Source organism: Squalius cephalus (assembly GCF_949319135.1).
Source record: "Squalius cephalus genome assembly, chromosome: 23".
In the NCBI taxonomy this organism is placed as follows: domain Eukaryota; kingdom Metazoa; phylum Chordata; class Actinopteri; order Cypriniformes; family Leuciscidae; genus Squalius; species Squalius cephalus.
Window position 1 is genome coordinate 16,977,074 of NC_137144.1, and position 26,043 is coordinate 17,003,116.

The 26,043-nt window shown below is 34.7% G+C and overlaps 3 protein-coding genes across 8 annotated transcripts; 1 reads left to right on the forward strand and 2 right to left on the reverse strand.

The window, feature by feature from the left end:
• The first annotated feature begins 2,077 nt into the window (after nt 1-2,077).
• abhd2b (abhydrolase domain containing 2, acylglycerol lipase b) lies at nt 2,078-15,278 on the forward strand. 2 transcript variants are annotated; one of them, XM_079858833.1, is made up of 11 exons: nt 2,078-2,199; nt 2,854-2,920; nt 3,312-3,544; nt 5,248-5,423; nt 5,668-5,835; nt 6,979-7,162; nt 7,511-7,603; nt 7,742-7,843; nt 7,985-8,054; nt 8,133-8,217; nt 13,546-15,278. In XM_079858833.1, exons 3-11 carry the CDS (start codon nt 3,333-3,335, stop codon nt 13,719-13,721), a joined length of 1,266 nt encoding a protein of 421 aa, XP_079714959.1. In that variant the 5' UTR covers nt 2,078-2,199; nt 2,854-2,920; nt 3,312-3,332; the 3' UTR covers nt 13,722-15,278. The 2 variants fall into 2 exon arrangements, with proteins under 2 accessions (XP_079714959.1, XP_079714960.1); XM_079858834.1 differs by having other exon boundaries at nt 2,116-2,199; nt 5,248-5,345; nt 13,546-14,602.
• rlbp1b (retinaldehyde binding protein 1b) lies at nt 15,189-24,425 on the reverse strand. Of its 4 annotated transcripts, none has more exons than XM_079858837.1 (8): nt 19,422-19,685; nt 18,561-18,597; nt 17,987-18,115; nt 17,453-17,657; nt 17,164-17,342; nt 16,477-16,635; nt 15,914-16,024; nt 15,189-15,827 (listed from the first exon to the last, which is right to left on the reverse strand). In XM_079858837.1, exons 2-8 carry the CDS (start codon nt 18,570-18,572, stop codon nt 15,699-15,701), a joined length of 924 nt encoding a protein of 307 aa, XP_079714963.1. In that variant the 5' UTR covers nt 18,573-18,597; nt 19,422-19,685; the 3' UTR covers nt 15,189-15,698. The 4 variants fall into 4 exon arrangements, with proteins under 4 accessions (XP_079714963.1, XP_079714965.1, XP_079714964.1 ...); XM_079858839.1 differs by lacking the exon at nt 19,422-19,685 and adding an exon at nt 24,372-24,425 and having other exon boundaries at nt 15,200-15,827; XM_079858838.1 differs by having other exon boundaries at nt 15,200-15,827; nt 19,154-19,427.
• isg20 (interferon stimulated exonuclease gene) lies at nt 20,678-25,312 on the reverse strand. 2 transcript variants are annotated; one of them, XM_079858836.1, is made up of 5 exons: nt 25,236-25,312; nt 24,159-24,826; nt 22,105-22,305; nt 21,758-21,997; nt 21,183-21,701 (listed from the first exon to the last, which is right to left on the reverse strand). In XM_079858836.1, the coding sequence occupies exons 2-5, from the start codon at nt 24,801-24,803 to the stop codon at nt 21,564-21,566; spliced, it is 1,224 nt and encodes a 407-aa protein (XP_079714962.1). In that variant the 5' UTR covers nt 24,804-24,826; nt 25,236-25,312; the 3' UTR covers nt 21,183-21,563. The 2 variants fall into 2 exon arrangements, with proteins under 2 accessions (XP_079714961.1, XP_079714962.1); XM_079858835.1 differs by having other exon boundaries at nt 20,678-21,997.
• Nucleotides 25,313-26,043: the final 731 nt, after the last annotated feature.

The window sequence follows — 26,043 nt, forward strand, 5'->3', positions numbered from 1 at the left end:
CTGGACAGTGTAAACTGGAAAATAGAGTAACCTAAAAAAATAAAGAGAGATGCTATTAGTTAACCCCAAACAAGGACTTCACAAAGTCAGAACGTTTAAGGAGACCAATTGTTCATGCACCACTAGATTCTATTTTATGCATAATGAAAAATAGCTTGTTAATGTCTCTCTTGGCTCTGTTGCTGGGGCCCTAAGAGCTCGTGTCTAAATGCTTCTCCACAGACACTTTAGCCTGGCCCAATTGATTTGATTGAACATAAAGTGAGGTTAATTTTCCTCCAGTGGAGCCACTAATCTCTAATAGCATAATGGATGTCGGCTGTGGGCAAATCATGGAGCTGGATTTTAAACACCAGACATTTAAGATCCTGGTTGTCTTACAAAATATCCACATTATTTAGCGTCACTTAGAGTGACTAACTGAGTTTCATTTATGGCACTTACGGGAAATAATCATTTATAAAGGGGGTATAAATCAGTTGCTACTACAGAGTGCAATTATTTGTTGTGTAATTGCTATACTGAGTCTTCGAGATGTTCTTGGACTGCTGATCCACTGCTGTTGTCACTTTTGCATCTGGTCTCTCCAGTTCTCTGAATTTCTGTGAGAACACATCACTCTGACGAAAGCACTTGTAATACATGGAGATTGTAAACAACTTGCGCCACACATGTCATGGTGTGTGTTTTCAGTTGTATCCTGCCACCTTGTGGCAATTATCAATAAGCACACTGTTTATGATATTGCAAAACTGTATTAAATTAAAAAACTATTATATATGTATTTATGTTGTTGTCAAATCGATTAATCGCGATTGTGTTTAATATATGTGTGTGTATATATATTAGCCTACTATATTATATAGGCCTACATATAGGCCTACTACACACATACACACACACACACACTAATATATATATATATATATATATATATATATATATATATATATATATATATATATATATATATATATATATATATATTAGGGCTGTCAAACGATTAATCGCGATTAATCGCATCCAAAATAAAAGTTTGTTTTTACATAATACATGTGTGTGTACAGTGTATAATTATTTTCTATATATAAATACACACACATGCATGTATATATTTAAGAAATATTTGCATGTATATAATGTGTATATATATTTATATTATATATAATTTATATTATATATAAATATTTTATATATAAATAACACATTTTCTTAAATATATATATGCATGTGTATTTATATATAGAAAATAATTATACTCCGTACACAGACATAAATTATGTAAACACAAACTTTTATTTTGGATGCGATTAATCGCGATTAATCATTTGACAGCCCTAATATATATATATATATATATATATATATATATATATATATATATACAGCCTATTGTGTAAACACAAAGTTTTATGTTAGATCTATGCGATTAACCGATTCGACAGCACTAATTTATGTATTTATTTAACTATCCATTTCCCCTCATTTTTTTCAATTTTGTGCCGTAAAACATCAAAATGAATAACATTATTTTTAAATTTATTTATTTAGCCTATTTAATTTATCCATAATACAAAATCCACATTTATTCCTCCTTTTTGTTTTAAGTAGTCATATTTTCGTTTTGTGAGATAGGCTATGCTAAAACATAAATGTGCAGTAAAAGAATAACATTATTTGTTTGTCATTTAATTGGGTGGGAAAACTTTATTCTGTTGAGCAATGCAAATACAAAGGAGAAGAAAGTTTCTTTCTTAACTTTACAAATTTCCAATTAAAAGTTTACTTTTGCTTTTAAATGCTTAAACAGGCCTCTAATTATACTTTTCGAAACTTTTTTGGCTAAATATTTTGACTCCTACTTGAGAAACAATTTGACACAGTTTCCATACTTCAACTTAAGTATAATTTCTTTACATTTTTGTTGAAATATTGAATGACAGTGAAACTGACGCTATGCTAGTGCACAGTGATAGTGCAGTAATGAATATTAATAGCACTGTTGGCGCGCCGAATCTGACGTCATTCTGACGCTGCTCCAATCAGAGAGCACGAATGAAAACGCGCTCCAGTTGCTGGGTATAAAGTGAATGACGATGCAGCTGCTTGTTGTTTGTAGTCGTCTGATGTCTTTGAGTACAGTGAAGATGCCAAGAGCAGCGGCACAGATGAGTCTCTCCGGACAACTTTGAAAACAAGGTGTGCATTGTTTTCTTTTTACATGTTGATTCGATTTTATAGTTAGGCTTATATTCTATTAATATAACAGCATAACGTACAAGAAATACATAAAAGGCTCAACGCTCCTGTATTGTCTTATAAGCAGTACACGTTCGATATGACTCAAAAATGCACACGAAAAATGACACAGCAACTTTATAATGAGTAAATAAGAATTAGAAAAATATTCTGTTTATTTTTTCATATCTTTAAAAAAGTTTGGTACAAGAACAAAATTAATGGTAATTTTCTGGAAGCGTAATGTTACATGTAACAGTTAAGCTAATTAACACACTTCTTATCTACGCGTTGATGTCAGAAGTATGCTTAATTCTATGGATGTATACAGTATATGTTGCACACATTTTGTACACAACAGGCAGTTCAGGAGCTCTGGGGTGCGTTTCCCGAAAGCATCGTTGGCCAACTATTGTCGCAAGTTCCGTCGTTACCAATAGAGTTCAATGGACATTGCGATGAACTTGCGACCATAGTTGGCCAACGATGCTTTCGGGAAACGCACCCCTGGTCTCTCTGTAACTCTGTAACCCTCTGTAACTCTTGCATGATGCAGGATACTTTTATGACTGGATGACACATATGGGTCAGTAAAAGTGCCTCTTTTTTCTGTAGGACTGAACCTGAACACTGAGATTCAGGAGATGCTCTGTAACCCAGCACAGATTTTTCAAGAGTCAAGGTGTGGTATGAATTTATTAGCATTTTACGTGCAATATTCTGTCCAAATTTTCTTGGAAAACTATACTGGTGATATAGTTGTTTGCTTTATCCAGTCCCTACAGACTAAACCTGACTTTATCAGTGGCTCGTTAGGGGCGACAGAGAAATATATTTTAATTTTTTTTTTTTATCTGACTAGATATGCGTTTAAACTAATTTTTCAGTATGTACATTTTACACATAATTTCATAATTATTGAGATGGTTTCTTGGACTTTTTCCATTTGATCTGAACAAAAGCATATAAGTGATATTTAGACTTTGTTATATTTAAATGTGCTTATGTATATATTGTGTATGCATTTATAAGTTGAAATAAAATTCCTTTTATTACAATTTTCCAACATACAGCTATTAGTAAACTAATCCACCATGAGTGCCCAAGTGGAGGCAGACGTCCGCACCATATCTCCTGAGATGCCTGCCATGTTTGATGGCGTGAAGCTAGCTGCTGTAGCTACGGTGCTGTATGTCATTGTGCGGAGCCTGAATCTGAAGTGTCCCACGGTGGCCCCTGACGTCACCTGTCAAGATACCCCTCTCAATCGCTACCTGCTGAAGTCTTGCCCCATTCTAACCAAAGAGTGAGTGCTGTGACCTTGAAGACTTTCTTGTCATCTTTCATCTGACTTCTCAGACATGGCAAAATACAATAAATATGTAATCTTTCTCTCTGCTGTAGAATGACTGTAGAAGAATCTAGAAGTAAATATTTAGTTATTCATAAATAAATTTAAATAAAATATTTAGTTTTTAGCACTTGGATACTTTTGAGCAGGGGTGTCCAATCCTACTCCTGTTGGGCCAATGTCATCCAACATCCTGAGTTTAGCTCCAACCAGCTCCAACACACTTGCCTGGAAGTTTCTAGTGAGTCTTAAGATCTTGGGTGCGTCTCAATCAGCTCTCTAGTTCAGTAGTCAGGGCACTGATCAGGGACTCTTGTCTCAATCGCAAAATCCTACCAGTGCAATGAAACGTTCGCTCCTTAAAGGGATAGTTCACTTTGAAATTAAATTTTGGTATGTTTTAGCTTACCTCAAGGGCATCCAAGATGTAGGTGTCTTTTTTCCGCAGTAGTTTCAATTTTGATATTTTTAGGTCAAACCGTTCTTGTCTGTCAGTCATTTAATGCAGGTCTATGGTCACCACCTCAAAGAGCATGCACAGAGAAGTCCAAATTAAACAATTCCCCATCATAAGTACACATTGATGGCCTAAGACACGAAACGAGCGGTTTGTGTGAGAAAACGAACAGTATTTATATCGTTTTTTAACTCTTGTACACAGCCACGTCCAAGTGATCCGAGGGCGCGCGCGCATCCTGCTGTGTGACCGTGACGTGTGCGTAGACTGGTGCATAGATATATATACACTAGATGTCGCCTTGGCTACGGCAGTTCATTGGAACGAATGCCGTAGCCAAGGCGGCACCTATTCTAGTGTATATATATCTATGCACCATGGGGAATTCCCCTACGATGGGGAATTGTTTAATTTGGACGATGGGGAATTGTTTTAATTTGGACTCTGTGCATGCTCTTTGAGACAGTGACCACAGACCTGCATTAAATGACTGTCAGACAAGAACGGTTTGACCTAAAAATATCAAAATTGAAACTACTGCGGAAAAAAAGACACCTACATCTTGGATGCCCTTGAGGTAAGCTAAAACATACCAAAATTTAATTTCAAAGTGAACTATCCCTTTAAAAAGTCCCACAATGCACCGTGAAAACCAGGGAGCTTTGATGCTCACTCTGTTCCCTTAACAGACGTTCTAAAGCGCAAAACATAAATCGCGTGAGCCAGTTCACTACACATAACGACACTTGATAGATCTTTTTAAAAATACAAACCATTATTTAATTATATTTTAGCATAAACATACATCGCTTAGACAGCTAACATCTATCATTTATTTATGGCTGAAATGTTGCATATGTAACAAGCAAAATATTTATCATAAATGTACTGTAAATAACATTAAAAAATATATTATAAAGTTCTACAGTTCAACAGTTCTGCTGTTGTTCATTACCAGTAGTGATGTTGTACATTGAGGACGTTGTCATGTCGCCAGAAATAGTGTCCTAATGTGTAGTGAGCCAGTGTCCTTTACTGTCCTTACCAGTGCCCGAATTAAGACGCACCCCTTGATTAGCTGGTGTCCGGTGTGTTTAATAAGGGTTGGAGCTAAACTCTGCAGAGCGCTGGCTCTTCAGGAGCAGATTTGGACACCCCTGCTTTTGAACTACAGTTTATAACCCTCATCCTGTGCATCCAGGTACATCCCTCCCTTGTTATGGGGAAAGAGTGGACATCTCCAGACTGCTCTTTATGGGAAGATGGGAAGGGTGAAGTCCCCTAAACCCTGTGGGCTGCGTAAGTACCTGCCCATGCAAGATGGAGCCACTGCCACCTTTGACCTGTTTGAGCCACAGGGCGTCCACAGCACTGAGGGTGAGCTTGGGTTTTGCATCGAATGGATAGTTGACCCCCCAAAAAACACACAAAGCTATTGTATATTTTTAAAAGATTGGAATATTGCACACAAATTATATGGATTACTTTTTTGACCTTGACAGCTTGTCGTTCACATCCACTAAGGGTGTTTACCGTGTTGATAATTAAGACGATTCCTCTGGAGAGGGAAAGGTGTTGCTCCTACTGTTACTGGAGTTTATCTGTCTCTGTCTCATCACAGATGACATCACCATGGTGATCTGCCCTGGGATCGGTAACCATAGTGAGAAGCATTATATACGGACCTTTGTGGATTATTCCCAGAAACAAGGCTACAGGTGCTCCGTTCTCAACCATCTTGGGGCACTACCAAACCTCGAGCTGACTTCCCCAAGGATGTTCACCTACGGTAAGCCACGTGTGTTTGTTTTGAAACCACACACTTTTGAACGGCAGTGTACAATGTTATATATACAGTACAGGCCAAAAGTTTGGAAACATTACTATTTTTAATGTTTTTGAAAGAAGTTTCTTCTGCTCATCAAGCCTGCATTTATTTGATCAAAAATACAGAATAAAATGTAATATTGTGATATATTATTACAATTTAAAATAATTGGTTTTCAATTTATTATACTTTAAATTATCATTTATTTCTGTGATGCAAAGCTGAATTTTCAGGATCATTACTCCAGTCTATCACATGATCCTTTAGAAATCATTCTAATATGATTCATTATCAAAGTTGGAAACAGTTCTGCTGCTTAATATTTTTTCATAACCTGTGATACTTTTTTAGGATACTTTGATGAATAAAAAGTAAAAAAAAAAAAATATATATATTTAAAAAAAAAATAGAAATCTTTTGTAACAACAATATACACTACTGGTCAGTAATTTGGGGTCAGTAATTTTTTTCTTTCTTTTTTTGAAATAAATCAATACTTTTATTCAGCAAGGATGTGTTAAATTGATAAAAAAAAGTGATAGTAAAGAAGATTTATATTATTAGAAAATATTTTTTTATTTTGAATAAATGCAGTTCTTTTTAACCTTTTATTCATCAAATGTAATAGGCAGCAGAACTGTTTCCAACACTCATAATAAATCAGAATATTAGAATGATTTCTAAAGGATCATGTGATAGACTGGATGTCACATGTGACACTGAAGACTGGAGTAATGATGCTGAAAATTCAGCTTTGCATCACAGGAATAAATTATTTTTTAAAGTATATTCAAATAGAAAACTATTATTTTAAGTTGTAATAATATTTCACAATATTACTGTTTTTTTTTTCTGTATTTTTGATAAAATAAACGCAGCCTTGATAAACATTAAAGACTTCTTTCTAAAATATAACAAAACGTAATGTTTCCAAACTTTTGACCTGTACTGTATATATATATATACAGACATAGACATTTTATATGATTTGAATAATTAATTTATATACTTATACTCTATATACTCTAAATACACATGTATAGCAACCACTGAAAGCTAATTTCTGTGTTGTTTGTATATGGTTTATAATGTAACACTATGTAGGTTGTACCTGGGAGTTTTCAGCCATGGTGGGCTACATTAAACGCACATTCCCACAAACTCAGCTCATTGTGGTGGGATTCAGTCTGGGAGGGAACATCGCCTGCAAGTACCTGGGTGAGAATCCAGCCAATCAGGAGAGAGTGCTGTGCTGCGTCAGTGTCTGCCAGGGATATAGTGCTCTGAGGTGAGACATTATTATTCAGTTGTACACTTGCTGTTGTGTTTAGTTAAGTAGTGTTTTACATTTATATTTATTCATTTAGCAGACGCTTTTATCCAAAGCGACTTACAAATGAGAACAATAGAAGCAGTTAAACTAACAATAGGACAACAATAAGCAAGTGCTATGACCCTTCCCAGTTTAATTTAACGCAGTACATGTGCTTTTTTTTTTTTTTTTTTTTTGATGATAATAGATATAGAATAGAAGATAAAGTGTTAGAATTAATGGATCAAGTGTTGCCGAAAAAGATGCATCTTCAGCCGTTTCTTGAAAATGGCCACGTTTTCTATTCTATATATTTGTGTTTAGGGCTCAGGAGACATTTCTACAGTGGGATCAGTGCAGAAGGCTGTACAACTTCATCATGGCTGACAACATGAAAAAAATCATTCTATCTCACAGGTTAGTATTTTAATTTATTGTGCGGCTCTATTGGGAATTTGATTGCATTCTGGGGTCAATGCACACACAGTTAATCAATAATGATGATACAATAGTCTCAAAGCATGTGTAACTAAGTCAAGTAAATCTGTCCTGTAGGGGAAGTTTATTTGGCATGAGCTCTAGCAAAATGGAGTTTGCCGACCTCAGCCGTCTATATTCAGCCACCTCACTCATGCAGATTGATGACAACATTATGAGGTACTGCAGAAGCTTTCATGAGACAATTCTGACCTGCATTAAAGCATTAATACCAAGGATAGCTCAGTGTTTCATTTAGGATAGCAGCAAAAAACTGTGATGGACTGCAGTTATGTGCCTAATGATTTGTATCTCTATTAGGAAGTTTCATGGACACAACTCCCTAAAGGAGTACTATGAGAAGGAAAGCTGTGTGCATTATATTCACAATGTAAGTAATATAGTTGAAAGCAGGTCATATTATTTGGGCAGTTTTTCTGAAAACCATACTCTGCTTCTCTTATGCCAGATCAGCGTTCCTCTCCTCTTGGTGAACTCTTCAGATGATCCATTAGTCCACCAGTCACTGCTGACAATCCCTCGCACACTAGCAGGTATTTATCTATTATATTATCTATTTTATTATTTAATATGTTTATCCACTGAAGGACAGATTGTGGATTATCGTAACATGCTTTCCATTTCACTGCAACATTTCAGTACTTTACAATAAATTATTTTTATCTTTACAATTATTTTACATTAATATACTACATTAATTAAAGTGACCCTATAATATTATTTTCAAGGTTCCTAATTTTGTTTTGAAGGTCTGCTACAATAGGTATACATGCATCCAGAGTCAAAAAACACTTGAATTTTCTCATAATATACATTGCAGCATCACCTCTGTTCTCAGTTTCTGAAACGGTTCAATAAAAGATTCGGTCTCACTAAACCCCTCCTTTCTACTCTGCATCTGATTGGTCAAATGGCTCAGTCTGTTGTGATTGGTCTACTCTGCTCTGATTGGTCAGATGGCTCAGTTTGTTGTGATTGGTCTACTCTGCTCTGATTGGTCAGATGGCTCAGTTTGTTGTGATTGGTCTATGGAAACGAAACTCCTATTACCATATGTGAATTTCAGCTCTGGATTCTTCCTCAGCACTTGTATACACAGCGATACGAACAGTAACGATGGTGTCGCTTTTACCGTATCAATTCGAGCCATGTCATGTGTGTATTGGCACTTGCTCTGCAACAGCAGCAGTGTAGCAGATCTATTCCGCCAAGACCAAACATACCGTATCAACATTGTCATATCCATTACATTGTCCAACACTCTGAGAGTTGTCATGACAGAATTATATTGCTCATAGTTAAAGTTAACAAATGCATTAACTAATGTTAACAAATCAGACCTTATTCTAAAGTGTTACCAACATATCAGCACCGTAAAGCAAAAGGCCATGCGTTTTCGACACGTATGGCCTAATAGTGCTTTTAGGTGCTCTCTGCACTGTCGAGTCTAAGATCCTGCATTGGACACCTGTGCTGAATTTTTCAGGGCCATCTGATCCTTCCCTCTGTGATTATTTATCAGATTACTGCCTTAGCTTCTTCCTTCAAGCCTCGGGGGTGAAAGATCCATCAGCGAGCCCTTATTAACAAGTCTGCCTTGCACAAAGGAAATATGCGTCACTTAATCTTCAGCTCCTTGCACTGAGCTTCAGTTGATGCATTTTTAAAGAGGCCACAACAGAGGTTTTTGCAGATTTGCAAGCTTTGGATTGATTATTTAGCCTTCTGAGTATATGTCTAATTGATATTTTAATGCTGTTAATCGGGTTATATAATTTTTTCAATTTATAATGATAATAATATGGTCCATAATAGGAGTGAGAACCGGTTCTTATTCTGGTTTAATGCGATGCACACAAAAAAACAATATATAACTTGGTTCTTTTTAGTAAATTGAAAAAATATTGCGCAACCAGTGTAGTCTGATTCCCGAACAAATGCCTCTCGTGAGTCGGTTCTTTTTAGCAAATCAAAAGCCTGTTGCATAACCAATGTAATCTGATTCCCGTTCCCGAACAAATGCTTCTCGTGAGTCGATTCTTGTTAGTGAATCAAAAGCTTGTTGCTCAACCAGTGTAGTCCGATTCCAGAACAAATGCCTTTCTCGTGAGTTGCTTCTTTTTCAAAGGATCATGACATTGATCTTTATTGATTTTTACTTTTTTTATTATAAATGTTGATGTTCTCTCACAATGTTAATGAAGTTTTTTTGCACAAAAAAACGATATACAAGACAATATCTAATCCTAACTCATTTATGATTTTTAAGTACAATCAACTTGGATGTTTAGGTCATTTCAACTTAAATTTTTTAAGTAATTTTTTACATTAAACCGACTTAAAATTGGTTGAATCTTGTATAACTATAAAAAAAATAGATTTTAATTTAAACAACTTCAAAGTAGTTTAAATAAGAAACGAGTTATACATTTTTTTTAATTGCTTAACTTATTTTGTTGAGTTAAAGTAATGTAAAAACATGTTGTTAACTTATTGATCATATAATTTTCTACAGTGCAATATTCTTAAATATTTGTGTTCAGCACACTTTAAACCCGAATAAGCTGGAAAAACTCGAAAAAATTGAGTTACGTAAGTTACTTCAAATTTAATTTTAGTATTTACTCTCCTTTTGAGTGTCCTTTTTGTACCCTATTTGTGGAAAATGTCTGATCTTTTGAATGAATCAAAGCATATTGCGCAACCAGTGTATTCTAATTTCCTAACAAATGCCTCTCATGTTCTTTTTAGTGAATTAAAGCAACCAGCGTACGGTTCCCGAAACTTTTTATTTATCGGTACTATAAAAACACACTACGACCACCAGTTAGAGGTGGGCGATATATCGTTTAGACGATAATATCCAAATTGTTGTCTGGACGATATGCAAAATTGGGATATCGAATATTTCATAATTTGTACAATCCGACCCCCCAAACATGAAAAGAGCTGAAAGAAGTTAAAGAGAAAACAAATAACGCACACTATAACATTCTAAACAATTATATGTAGCGATTTTTAACACTGTAGGGCAGTAGGCTACTATTCCCGGAAGCAACGAGTGGCCAGCCCATGGTCCCGTGTCGTCAAAAACGCACGAAATAGTGCGCGCAGAAGCACATGCGCAAAACCGTTTTGTAAAATGATATAAGAATTATTTTTATTTTATAATATGTCATTTTACAAAAGGACATTTTACAAACCTACGTTTTGCGCATGTGCTCCTGCACGCACTTTTTCAGTCACAACACAGCAATCAGAGGAGGACGCGCTGAAAACTGTAATGCTGTTCTCTTCCTTCATAACTCGTACTGAGAAGGTTTGAGTTGCAGAGGAATTTGTGACTTTTTCACCTGTTCAACCACATCAAAGTTTCGTAATTAGTAAGTCCGTGCTTTTTCTCTTTTTGTTCTTATGTGCTGAAGGGCCGCTGTGCCTTGGTGAAACGGTGTTTGTACGTGAAGAGCTCTTTTCCAAAACGCCATAAACCTATAAAGCTGCCTCAAAGAACCAGCAAAAGTAATGATTATGTAAAATATTGCAATAAGACATTTTAATTGTTTATTAATTTCTGTGTCGGCTGCAAAGATGAAGTTTATGATAGGCTATTCTATTGACTCGCGATCTTTGCAGTAGGCTAGTGAACGCACCGGAGAAATGCACATTTATTAGGCTACATAGTTTTATTTTTATTTTTATGCATTAAATCCAGAAATTGGTATTGAAAAAAATATTAAAACTAAGATACAATTAATACAAAACGAAATTCGTTTTAAAGAAAGGCTTTGTGCTTTCTGTTTTGAGGTCTCTGTGAAAGTTTGAAAGTCTTTTAGTGCGCTATCAGAGCGCTCGCGTCCATAATGGAGAACTGTCACGTAATATTGTTTTTTCCTCATAAATGCAAACACGAAAAATAAAAGACAAAATACTTTTTTAAAAAGACAAACCATCAATTTTTGAAAAAAAAAAAAAAAAGATGGATTTTGCGTTTTGGGGAAAAAATTGAGGGATTTATAGCGTTTTGAAAAGAACATTTTTTACTTTGAATTTATCATCAACAATATTGTTGTTTGATTTAAAGGGGTCATGAACTGGATTGTTTTATTATTTTATAATGTTGCCTGGGGTGCCCTTATAATGTTAGTATGATTTTTACAACAAAAATTGTAATAATTTATAAATAAAAGCCATTTTTCCAAGCCTGATTTCAGCTTCAGATCTGAACGCTCCGTTTTAAGGGGCGTGTCTGCTGTGAGACTGCAATGCAAACGCCCACTGCTGTGATTGGCTGACATGCTTGCATATGAAATAGCTATTATTACATGAACTCTCTCGAAAACTTTGACTACGTTTTTACTATTACAGCTATCGAGATTAACACATCATGAAAAGTATCGTTTAAAGCATTATATTTAAATCTATTCCATCACATGAAAGGTTGCAGCATGATGAGCACTGAGCAGATGACAGACAGTTTGTTGATCGCGTGAATAAAGATCTTATCATTGCAACGCAATTTTTGCACTCTCACAAATGCTTACACCAAATCACAATGCAAACACGATGTGAATACACAGTAAGAGCTTCGTTGTGTAGTGTAACAGTGTCATTATTTCATCACGAGTTTGGTAAGTGTCCAGATAAGCTCTCGCGGCTCGCGCTGTGCTGTTTGATTGACATCTTGGACGATTGGAAAGGGATCGTTCTTTGATCGCTTTCTGTATATAATTTAATAATTAGTTATTATTTTTTTCATAATACTACGAGAAATTATGTGAAGTTGATCGTTTAGTCACTGATGCATAAACAGTATTGAACGATTTTAAGAGAAAGATATCTGAACTTGAATAATTACACATCGGAAATCACTGATCGCAGATCAGGCATTAGAATACACATGGTTACTTACATGTTGCTGGCAGATCCGTGTCGGGAAATTGTGCTGATTGACTGATTTAATAAAGTTTAACCATGCTGGAATCCGAAGGAAGCTTATGCAGACTGTCTTCTTGCACAACCAGGCACTGCACAATATTTAGTAAACCGCATGTTTATTGCTTGTAAGTAGCTCGATCCGGTAGCAATTATCATGTCGTCCTATGTTATTTAGCATGTTTGGGCGAATCGGTGGGCGGGGCTAAACAGGCCGTGTTGAAGTAGGCGTTGATCTTCTTTTGTGGAGGCGGTGTTTTATCCTCTTTGACGTCATTGTTCCCCACTTTGAAAAACGAGTCGTTTGCTGAGCCTGATGTCTATAAAAGCTTTTATTGGACTAACAAGGTAGTTTTCAGTTCTGAAACTTACAGGATATTATTATAGTATGATGATCTCTTATATGTCAAAAGCTCAAGGAAAATTTGATTTCTCAGTTCATCACCCCTTTAATAATCACTGTTGCAAGAGGTGCCTAGTTCCGTTTTTTTTTTTTTTTTTTTTTTTGTAAGTGCACAAAGTATATATATTTTCTATAGCCTACAATAATAAGTCAAATGCAGCAAGTCAAAAGACCAACTGGACCTTCTTTGCCAGTTTGCACACATTTCTTTGAAGGATGGCAAAAATATCCTCTGAATATCGATATCGAGATATTGGAAAAAAATATCGAGATATTCATTTTTGTCAATATCTCCCACCCCTACCACCAGTGTAGTTTGACTCTTAAATGAAAGACTCTTATGAGTCAAATCTTTTTAGCAAATCAAAAATATGCAGTGCAGTAGGTCCCATTCCTAAACTGATGACACTTATTTTTTGATAGTAGGCTAGTATTTTACATTGATGAATGGATTGTTACCACAGTTTTGTTTGTATTGCATCTATGCTTCTTCTAAAAAGACTAAATCCTTACTGTTTCCTCGCAGAAAAAAAGGAAAATGTGATCTTTGCGCTGACACTGCATGGAGGTCATCTCGGCTTCTTTGAAGGTGCTGTCCTTTTTCCTCAACCCCTTTCCTGGATGGACAAAGTCATAGTCAGTTACGCCAATGCTATCTGCCAGTGGGTGAAACACAGGCCACTGTGCCTCAAGGAAAAATAATGCAGTCTGCAACTCAAAGCATAACACTTTCTGGAGTTTTGCTTGTTCGCTCTGAGTTGAGGTTAGATGATGGTTTCTAAAGGTTTGACTCACTAGAGTTTGCTCTGACCTTCAAGAAGGAATTCGAGAGAAACACATACAGTAATTTACACTGACTGTACGTTGAGTCAGATGTCAGTGGTGTATCGCTACAAAGCTGGACAAACTGTGCAGAGGGATTCCTAACACGTTTTTAAAAAGAAATCTTGTGGAAAAACATATTTGGAGGAGATGAGGAGATGGTAAAGAGGTTAAGACTAGTAACTAACACAAGTTCACCAGATGTCATTTACATAGTTTTTAATATACTATGTTGTCAGCGTATCTGTTTTCAATTCACCTTTGTGAGATGTTAAAATTTTGATTAGTTTGAAAATGATGTTAATATTTAGATAAGTTTATTTGAATTTGTAAGTTTGCACATACATTAAAATGGACCCAATTTTCTTTTGAATGGTCTTTCAGGTTGCCTTGTGTTTTATTGACACTCTATTCCATTTTTAAATGCATCACTTTATTGCTGCTTCAGTGGCACAATTATTTACAGTAAATGTAGTGTTTGCTGTAGATGGGAGCGCAAACTATTGTAGCATTATTCATTTGTCTGGGGATGTCTCCTTCTATTGGCCTCTTTTATAAGCACACATTTTTATTACTATGTGAATGAGTTCGGTCTGCATTTATGAAAATGTCATATGTCCAACCAGCAATGGTGAAAATATGTTTTTCTTTTCAATCTCTGTTGTTCTTACTATCATTCTCTTTGTTGTGATATATTAGACTAATAATACATGTCCAATTATTTGCTTTAAATGTCACATTAAACCTAGGTAAGAACAATGACATGTGGTGTTTTTATTGCTCTCTAAAAATCGTTTAGCCTTTTTTTACCTCATGTCTTGAATTGTCATTGAATGATAACCACGTAAAATCTCTTCTCGACGGTATCTAACAACTGGAAACAGACAATATCTAATCCTTACTCATTTATGATTTTTAAGTACAATCAACTTGGATGTTTAGGTCATTTCAACTTAAATTACATTAAACTGACTTAAATGTGTTGAATCTTGATAACTATAAAAACTTCAAAGTAGTTTAAATAATAAATTAGTTATACTTTTTTTTAATTCCTTAACTTATTTAGTTGAGTTAAAGTAATGTAAAAACGTTAACTTATTGATCATATAATTTTCTACAGTGCAATATTCTTAAATATTTGTGTTCAGCACACTGTAAACCCGAATAAGCTGGAAAAACTCAAAAAAATTGAGTTGCGTCACTTAAGTCAAATTTTTTAAGTAAATTTTAAGCATGACATAACATTTAATTTTAGTATTTACTCTCCTTTTGAGTGTCATTTTTGTACCCTAATTGTGGAAAATTACATTTTTGTCTAGCTTGTTGTCCAGAAAAAAGATCGATGTTGCACTCAAGCACAATGTTTGACATTCCAAATGGATTTTATTTATTGTCTTTTAAAGGAAATACATGATAACGGAATAAAGTTGTCATTTCAAGTGTGCACTTTATTGCTGTTATAACATAACTGTTATAATATAGAAAGTTATACATTTGGAACATCATATATTCTTGTAAATATGCTTTTAACATTCTCAGTTAACAAGAGAAACAACAGAAAAGTCTGGACTCTTCATCTGCCATGTTTTCCAAAAGAATATCAATGTTTTGCAGTAAATTTAGAAATGGCCCTGCCCCAGATTAGCAAGGAATGTAAAACACTCTTATAGAATTCAGCGTACCAGAGAACTAACAGATCTTATCTGTTTTCATTCCTCTTTGATGACATCTGGAGACTTATCCTGTGAGGATGGCTGTTTGGAATGGGAAAATGTCTATGCTGCTGAGTTCACTCTCAGACAATACAACTAAAACAACACACTGTCACATTCTGGTACAGTGATGGATAAAAAGTGCTCAGTCAAAAAGATGTGCTGCTGTGACCTTGCCATCATATTTCAGGCCTTTCCCATCAAAGTCTGAAGGCAGGATTTCAGCATCAAACTCCTTGTAGTAGTTCTCCAGCTCATCACCGTGGACAAACACCTTCAAAGACACAGAAAGTCAGAATCACGGGAGTCCATCATAAATCATTATTTCTACGTTAATTCTTCGCAATAGACATAATTTACCCTTTCCAGCAGTTTGCCCTTCATCAGGGGTTTGACCACATTGTAGGTGGTGGTGAAGTACCAGGGCTGGTGGATAAAGTGCACTGCTTTGAAACGTGCAGGGAAAGAATCCTGCCATACAGAAACAGAAATTAAATGTAAGCAATTAGCATAATGTAAAGATTGACATACATTTAGAGTGTGTTAACGGCGCACTCAATGTTGTCATCTTGGACTTACGCTGACACTTAGTGGCGTAGTTGCTGCATTACATAAAAGCAAGTTTTCAGTTACTGATTTTAATTAGGTTATTAGCAGGTGGCATAATGTAATACCTGTCTTTTTGAATTTCACATGGTTAAGTTTGGTATATTTAATGCAACAAAAAAAAAAGGGTTGAATTTTTATGTAATAATATTTTGATTAAAGGCAAGTTTTATTTACACAAATGTAGATTTGTTAGATTTGCTCTAGGTTTTGTGGTATTTAAAAATGATATGCAATATATATTGATTAACTCCCCTTAATTGTAACATATTTAAGTATTTATTTATTTTTCTCTTTCAATGAAGGTGTTGAGTCACCTGCAACATGTCCACCATTTTCTTCAGCTCTGTGGGTTTGATGCCGGAGGCTTGCTGCATGGTGAAACCCTTGAAGTTTTCAATGATGCAAAACCCGTTGATCTGTGTCTCCTCGTTTTCCAGAAGCTTCTCCAGGATCACACAATAGGCTCTGAGGATCTGGAGCAAACACAATATCAATACATGAAGCAGGCTTAGTTTTGTGTTATAGCAATGAAAACATGCCATTTTCTACATAAAAACAAATAATACAATATATTTTTATTTAAAATGACAATACATAATAAATATAAATACAAAAAAATAATCAAATATACAGTAAAATTGTGAAATATATTATTAAAATCTAAAACAACTATTTTATATTTACATTTTAAATTTGACTTTCTTCCTGTGATGCAAAGCTGAATTTTCAGCATTATTACTCCAGTCTTCAGTGTCACATGATCCTTCAGAAATCATTCTAATGTGCTGATTTGCCACTCAAGAAACATTTCTTATTATTATCAATTTTGAAAACTGCTTAGTATTTCTGTGGAAACTATTATATTTTTTCAGGATTCTCTGATGAATAGAAAGTTCAATAGAAAATGCAATAGAAATTTCAATAGAAAGTGCAAAAAAAGGGAAATCAAGCAAAATACAAACATACAACCAGTTCAGCCTATTATCACAAAAACAAACCACCTCATCAAAGGTGATCTCCTCATAGTCCCAGTTCTCAATGTTGAAGAGCAGCACCACACGGCCGTATTTATCTCTGCTCGACAGGATCCCTGGGTATCCGGCCTCAATGGTGCTGCGGACAGCTTCAGGGGTCAAGTTTTCAAAGAGCTCAGGGTAATCCCGTCTGAAGCGCACATAACCTTTAAGACAATAAAACCAATAATAATCTGTAATACCAATAGTAGTCTGTTTTAGGGCGAGTAGCATTCAGATGGCAGCAATCATAAACCTATCTGACGAAAATGCTTACCCCTCATGAGTTCATAGGCCCTGTTTATTTCATATTTCCTGGCACGGATGAACCTCACCAGCACGCCATCGTCTTTTTCCCCAAAAGTGTCCTGAACACCTTTAGCGAGTTCGTCTCCAGAATCGGCCTTCTCTTTAATAATACCTCTTAGTTCCTTTACGGCTGACACTCGCTTCTCATCTGTCTCATTTAGCTCATCTTTAGCCTACAATGACATCACAAGTTAAAAATGCAACATTTGTTATTAGTCAGAATGGGCAAGTATGCTAACTTGTTAGCAGATGCTAGTTTATGTTGTGGTAATTAGATTTTTACATTTTCCACATCACCATGATGCTGGATGTTTGCTAAGTTGTTACTAGGGTGTTTTGGGTGGTCAGTATGTGGTTGAAATATAATAATAGCATCGTCTGACTTAGCAAACAATGCTAATAGTGAATTAGCTGTAGTAAATTCATATTTAGACAGCTAAAATGTTGAGTTCAGTGTAATTGCGTTTATATACATTCAAACTTTCTAAAGACTTGCTCACACCTTCTGCACCGTGTGGTCGGGTATTTTTTCACAGGATCCGAACACAGGCCCGTGATCTTTGACCGTGAGGTGCTCCAGCTTAGCCCTGAGGGCCTGCTCCTCCTCGGACACCATCCGGAATGATCCACTCTTTAGAAAGTTACGGAGAAAGACTTATGAAAACATCCTAATCCTGAGTTTGAAGCAAACACTTTAGTTTAGTAACCCTAATCAATGGAAGCTAGTGTGGGCCAATGCTAAGCTCACTCACATGAATTGCATAAAGCCTAGTAAACCGGGTCTGAGATTGGGGATAAGCTGCTGATGTTCATAGTTCTATCCCTGTACTAAAAACGGCTTGTTCTTAAAACATTTGTTCACCAAATGAGTGACAGTTTGGAGGAAAGAGGGTGAGATCACGTTGTGTGACATAACAGGGACTTAAGACTTCAGATTAGTGGGAAATACAAATTTAATGCTAATAAAACAGTTGTAAAAGTTCTCTATTAAAATAACATAATTTGGTCAGTAAGCATCATTGAATGTGGTTTTACATCTTAATGTGAAAAATGAGACATAACAAAACTGTACTTACAACAACAGCCATTGCTTCAGATGCTCAGTGCAACGTTCTATGGAAAGAGAGATATTTATCACAAGAAAAATGCTTACACTCCAACAAAAAAGGTTTTATGACAAGGGATCACAAACCATGAGAAATTATAAAAGTTGAGTGACTTGGTAAAACTTCTATCATCATAACAAATAAGTTATTCTGCTATACTTGATATACTTAAAATGTTATATAAAAAAAACACATAATAAAGACAACATGTTGTTTCTGAAATAAAATAAATGGCTTTTATATTGTCATTGTACTAAAGGAAAATAAATGATAGAAATATAATACTACATTTTTCACATAATATTTTAATAAGTATATTTACCTACTTTTAGAGAAATAAAATACCAAAATAATAAAAAATAAAACAAAACAAATAACATAGTTTTTTTTCTTAATAAAAGACTGTTTTCTTATTTCGTATTGTTAAAATTAGGGCTGTCAGTATAATATAATTGTGATTAATCTCATGATTTGTGTAGTCTTCAGAAAGAAAAATTAAACAATATAAATAATAATTTTGATTATTATTGGTATTACTTTGTATGAAGTCTTTTTAAACTCACCATTAGAGTAATAAAATACCAAAATAATCAAACAAATGAAATAAAATATTACCAATAAAATACAATAAAATAAAACTGATTTCTTATTATTAAAAGATGGTTTTCTTTAAAAAAAAAAAAAAAAAATACAAAGTTGTCCTCATTGCAATCACCATCACTTTAAAAGTAAGAATTATCCATCCATCATCATTATTAATATTTTTAAACATTCTAAAACATAAACAACAAAACAAATCCCATGCTATCCTAGGCAGGAATAGGCACTTACCTGCTCAAGCCACCAGAACTGAGTGAGGTGAGGAACAGGTGGCTTTAATAATTTGTAGTGTGACCCCTGATGGATTAACAGCGTCATATGGGATTATGCAGAGCAGATTTGATGTTAATCAGCGAAAAACATTGAGAAAAGGAGCAAAGAGAACATTGACCAATAGCCTGCAGCCAATAGCATCACAGCTCTAATATTTTAATCAAAAGAAGCCTTCCACCACCCCAAACCTTGACTGAATAAAAATATAGCATTCACCAAAGGGAGTGGACAGGAATGTGCCAAAGGTATAAGAGGTTAATAATATTCAAGGTTAAATGAGGAGGATTTGGCAATCCATGGACCAATAAGATTTGACTGCATTCCAGAACCAGTGAAAAATATGTGCTGGCAACGTGAACGGTGTCTGGAAATAGACCTTGAGTTGAGACTTTAAACACAAAGCTGTGTTCTCACATGCCAGGATATAGATGTAGGCATTTTCACTAGAATCAGATTAGAAAATAGTTATAGGATAAATAATGCATCGACATAAGACTCCATCACATCAATCCTATGTGTTGATATTTATATGCTACACAAATAAATGCTGAATTCAAGAGGGTTGAAAACCCGTTGTAGAGGATGGACCGAGAGTTTGGGCCATAAATGTTTCAAAGGGCACAAATCAGTTCTAATTTTTAAGTTGTAAGTAGCCAGTGGTTTGCCTCCCACGTCACTACAATGTTTCCCAGTGATACATTGACCGGTGGGGTGGCTTTAATCCCTTAAAGCAGGATTTAGCCTTTGAATGTGAGGGTCTGTGTTACTAAAGCAGTGGGATTGCAGCACAATGGTCGTCTCTGTGCTACCAGAGCTGCTCAGTGTCTCAGTTGCATGACTCTTTTGTAAAGGCAATGACAAACAAATAGTGGAAAGACAATAAATGTGATGATTTGTTATTATGCAGGTACTGTGTAGGCTATATTGTTTCAGCCAAAGCAGAATATTTAGACTAATGAAGAACTTTTAAGACCTTGCTTCCATTACATCATAGTTTCAATCTAACCTTTGTCAGGTGCCAGTTAAAGCTTACATCACACTGTAGTCAGTGTACAGAATTAAAACCAAAATACTAGATTCAGGGTTTTTCAGGGACACAGGAGAGCTTGTATAATCGTTTACCTCGCCAAATCAGATGGCAAAAGTGACCACTGAAGAGTCGTCGAATTGGCATGACAGCAGTGTGAAGCACAAACATGGCAAAAACTGAATTAGGAGCATTATTATTACATTTTATTGTATTTTATTATACATTTGGGTTTGTCCGTAACCAGTTACAACTTAAACTACTTTAATCATGTAATCTTTGGGAGTTCCGATCATCTTCTTGAAGACAAGTATGAACACAACTTCTGAAACCAAATGATTAGGCCTACATTATAATCCTAAGGAGTTGACGTCAAAAGCCAGTGATATTATAGATTTAGGCTGGATTGTGTTTATGTTAACATCTATTCATGTAGAATACAAAGTCATAAAGTGCTAGATCTCAAAGATACAACATAAACCTGACGCATGTAGATATCTACACCCCAATTGACAGTTAAGACGTGGTCACATTAATTGTTATTTGGCGAATATTCGTGAGTGAAATCCGATTATTTGTGCAGATTTCACTTGTGTTCAAATTCGCCACATTGACCGACAGTAATTTCTTTGTTTGAAAGCGACAGTGCTTTTTCGACTATCTTTTGGTCACTAATGAATAAGTTTAAGAGTAATTTCGTATCCATAATCTTTATTTAGACATTTTTGTATTTAAAACTTTTGACATGACAGTGTTTTCAGGATGAAGAGCATTGTCAATATAACAAAATGCTAACTGCAGCATAATGATTGATATCATTGATATCATAACAGATTGATAACATTGATCATACAAAAGAGAAACTCACAATGGAGTTAATCCCTAAAATACAGACTGTGTAGATTCAAAAAGCTGTTATTCATTTAAAATCCCTTTATGAACATTATCAACTTTTACAGTCAAAGTTTAAGTTATTAAATAAGTTTTTCAAGTGCAATATTACAGTTCTACAAATTACACTTCCCCCTTTCCTTACTGAATGTTAACATGTCAAGTTTGAGGTTTAAATAACATTAAACAACAAAGACGATTCCTGGCATTGAGGTTGGCATTGTTATATTAACTCTTGGTCTTGGCTGCAGTCCATCAAACTTTCCTTCCAGTACTGGTCTTCCACCAAACTTTCCGTCCAGGACTGGTCTTCCACCAAACTTTCCGGCCAGGAGTGGTCTTCCACCAAACTTTCCGGCCAGGAGTGGTCTTCCACCAAACTTTCCGGCCAGTACTGGTCTTCCACCAAACTTTCCGGCCAATACTGGTCTTCCACCATCAAACTTTCCGGCCAATACTGGTCTTCCATGTAGTGCAGGGAGTTGTCGGGGTTTGAATTACGGTCTGTGTTTGAAACCCAGGACAGGATGCATTTTTCCCACTCGTCCCCTACCAGCTTGTACAGGTCCATGGCAGCACGAGAATCCTCAACAGAGCAGTGACCCATCCTGCCATTCTGAGAAAAATATCCAGTATGTCAACAAGTAGCAAGTAAAGAGAAAATGTATATATACACCAAGCCTGATGTCCCCACATTATCTCATTAAAATGACCCGATCTTACCTGTATGGTCCTATTAAGAAGCGTCTGAGCCAGTTTCTTCAAAGAGATTTTGCATTTTTCAGCAGCATTATACAACTTTCGCAGCAAGCTACAGGAAGAGGTATCCCTAATCATTCGTGCCGGGATGGAGATGTCAAGCACCATGAAGTCATTAAATAAGGCATGGCCAACAATAATCTTCTCTTTGAGGATGTTGGCAATCTAGGAAAAAAAGAAAGAAAAGAGTGCATGGTGTTATTTCAGACATTTCCTATGAAATTCAGTAGTCGTTTATATACAGGGCTCAACAATGATGTTATGGAGTTACATTAAAGCGGTGTAATTTCCAGCTACAACTAGGCTATATTGAAAAACAATAATGTAACTAGTGTATACATATTTTTAAACTTAAAATGCATTTAAAATGTATAGAAATATTTTAAATATATTTAAAAATAGCTACCGTAAATTGTAAAAAGGAAACAATATTAAATCCAATATAAATAATAGGAAAAATAAATAAATAAATAAATAAATAAATAATAATAATAATAATAATAGGAATATAAATAGAACATAAGAAATAGATAAGTATAAATAATATATATATATATATATATATATATATATATATATATATATATATATATATATATATAGTACAGGCCAAAAGTTTGGACACATTACTATTTTTAATGTTTTTGAAAGAAGTTTCTTCTGCTCATCAAGCCTGCATTTATTTGATCAAAAATACAGAAAAAAATGTAATATTGTGATATATTATTACAATTTAAAATAATGGTTTTCAATTTATTATACTTTAAATTATCATTTATTTCGGTGATGCAAAGCTGAATTTTCAGGATCATTACTCCAGTCTATCACATGATCCTTTAGAAATCATTCTAATATGATGATTCATTATCAAAGTTGGAAACAGTTCTGCTGCTTAATATTTTTTCATAACCTGTGATACTTTTTTAGGATACTTTGATGAATAAAAAAAAGAAAAAGAAAAAAGAAAAGAAAAAAAAAGAAGCAAATGTTTTCAAGATAGAAATCTTTTATAACAACAATATACACTACTGGTCAGTAATTTGGGGTCAGTAATTTTTTTCTTTATTGTTTTTTAAATAAATCAATTTTATTCAGCAAGGATGTGTTAAATTGATAAAAAGTGATAATAAAGAAGATTTATATATATTAAAAAAAAAAATTATTTTGAATAAATGCAGTTCTTTTTAACCTTTTATTCATCAAATATATTAGGCAGCAGAACTGTTTCCAGCACTCATAATAAATCAGAATATTAGAATGATTTCTAAAGGATCATGTGATTGACTGGCTGTCACATGTGACACTGAAGACTGGAGTAATGATCCTGAAAATTCAGCTTTGCATCACCGAAATAAATGATAATTTAAAGTATAATAAATTGAAAACCAATTATTTTTAATTGTAATAATATATCACAATATTACATTTTTTTTCTGTATTTTTGATCAAATAAATGCAGGCTTGATGAGCAGAAGAAACTTCTTTTAAAAACATTGAAAATAGTAATGTGTCCAAACTTTTGGCCTGTACTGTATGTATATATATATATATATATATATATATATAAATACTAATAAAAAGTTACAAATTAAAAAAATAATTATTTAAGCTATTTAAAAAAAAAAATCTATTATCACTCAAGTTACTAAATTAATAACATATACACGGTATAGTTCGATTTTTTTTTTTACTGAGAACAGTTACAACCCTAGAATTTATACTATTAATTATATTAATAATAATAACACCTTTAACTTAATTTAATAATGTTATATAAATATCAATTCCATTCCCTTTGTTTTTACATTTTTGTGGTTGGACCAGTGAAAATATCCACAGGGCAATTCAAAATCTACTGGCCTCACTGAGCAAGCAGGAAAAAATCCTTATAGTTCAAAACTACTAACTTACACACTGTAAACACACCTACACACACACAAAAAAATAAAAAATAAAGCAGACCTAATAATAAACCCACAAGAACAGAATACAGTGGTTTAAAGAGAGTGCCATCTCACCTCATTTTGAGCATCCTCAAAAGGCACTGCTTGTGCTAAATGATGTTTTCTAATGCCACTCCATCGTGTGCGGTAGTCTGTGACTGGATGCCGAGGTAAAATATATTTATCATATATAACACTACCATAATAATTTACAATACTACAGCGTGCCACTTCACTACGCCGGCCACCAGGTCCAGTGCCGACCATTTCACAGTCCATAGCTACTACCCTAGAGTGGTCTATTCCCACACATGGCGAACTCCTGCCACTAGTGGGAGGGCTGGTTTCAGATGAAAATCCACTGTCCACTTCCCAGCTGTCAGTGAGAGGTAGTGCAGACTCAGCTTCACCAATCAGTGTATGAGGGGTTATTCTAGGCCTTTTGAATTGCACATGATTTGACTGTTCAGATACATCTCCCGAAACATCTCCATGTTCAACGCTCCCCGTCTTGTTTTCCAGATGCTCATCTGACTTTCTTTTCTTTCCTCTTTTCTGGTCACATGACAATTCAATGGTGGAATCTTTTATTTTATTCTTTTTCCATCGTCTACATCTTTTAGCTTGATGAGAAATAGTGGTTGTTTCTTTGTTTGAGGCTGACAAGATGTTTCGGTCCACACCGTGGCTGGTGAAGTATTTCCAGGGTAAAGCAGCCATTATGTCAGCATGTAGTTTAACAGCTGTCAAAAAAGAAGTTACTTCTGTCAGTAAACATTTGTGTAAGATGTAGCCTACATTGTAAGTCGAGAATCAAGACATTAAATCTCTATCCTAAAAAAATAAATGACAAATAATATCAAGAACAGTGCAATCTTAATAAATTATGCAGCTAGCAAGATACTAAGTTGAGATACATGATCAATATTAACTCCATATTTGACTATAAAAACTATGTAAGGAGTAGATGGTAATTTAGCACTGGCTAGCTAATCATTTAGCAAAGAAACAACGTCATTTGTCGCGTTTACGTGTAATAACAATACATAACTGACATAACACTAGATTGTAAAACACCCCGACAAACAAAAACACTTATTAACATGGTAAAAGTTGACATTTGTACACAATAGCGCTGTTAGCAGCACATACCTCTGCGTACACGTGGACCCGGTTAGAAGCAGGGCTATGAGAACATGCAGAGACAAGACCCAAATCCCGCGATTTGATTGGCCGGCCAGTTTGGACGGCATTGCACTCTGATTGGCCAAAGCGAATGCCAGCACAGAGCTCCTCCCTCAGGATCTTCCAGCCTTGTTGTCGAAAATAAATTGATGTAAGGTTGTTTTATCTTTGTAAATCGATATGTTAACTTGACGTTAGAGAAAAGAGACTTTTCTTTTCTTGAATAAGTCAATTAAGAAGATATTTTAGTAGGCTGAATAAACTGCTGAGAGATAAATGACAATAATGTCAAAGAACAGTAGCCAGTCTGAAGACATTTGACGGCTAGCAAGATACTAAAGCTGAGACATAAGCTAAGCAACAGGCTATCATATTTGACTATACAGAATTCATCAAAAGGGAGATTTATATATATATGTGTATATTAATGTGATATCGCATTAAAGTTGTGAATGTTTTTCAATATAGTTACTTGGCACTAGCCATACAACAAAGAAATAAGAACAATTTGTTGCTTTTACATTTAACAACACATAACGTATATAATATTGCATTATATTACAATGAATAAACTGCTTTTGTGTGGAAACACCTCGTCGCATAATAAACTGACTGCATGTCCGCTTAACTTCAACATGTTTGCATTACATATTCATTTTAGTGTGAGTCATATTTGGGATTTTATACTATAAAACAGTAGCTGTTTTTAAAAATATAGGAAAGATTGTGTGACAGCAACGATTCGTTTTACGTAGGTATTACATATTCACTTCGG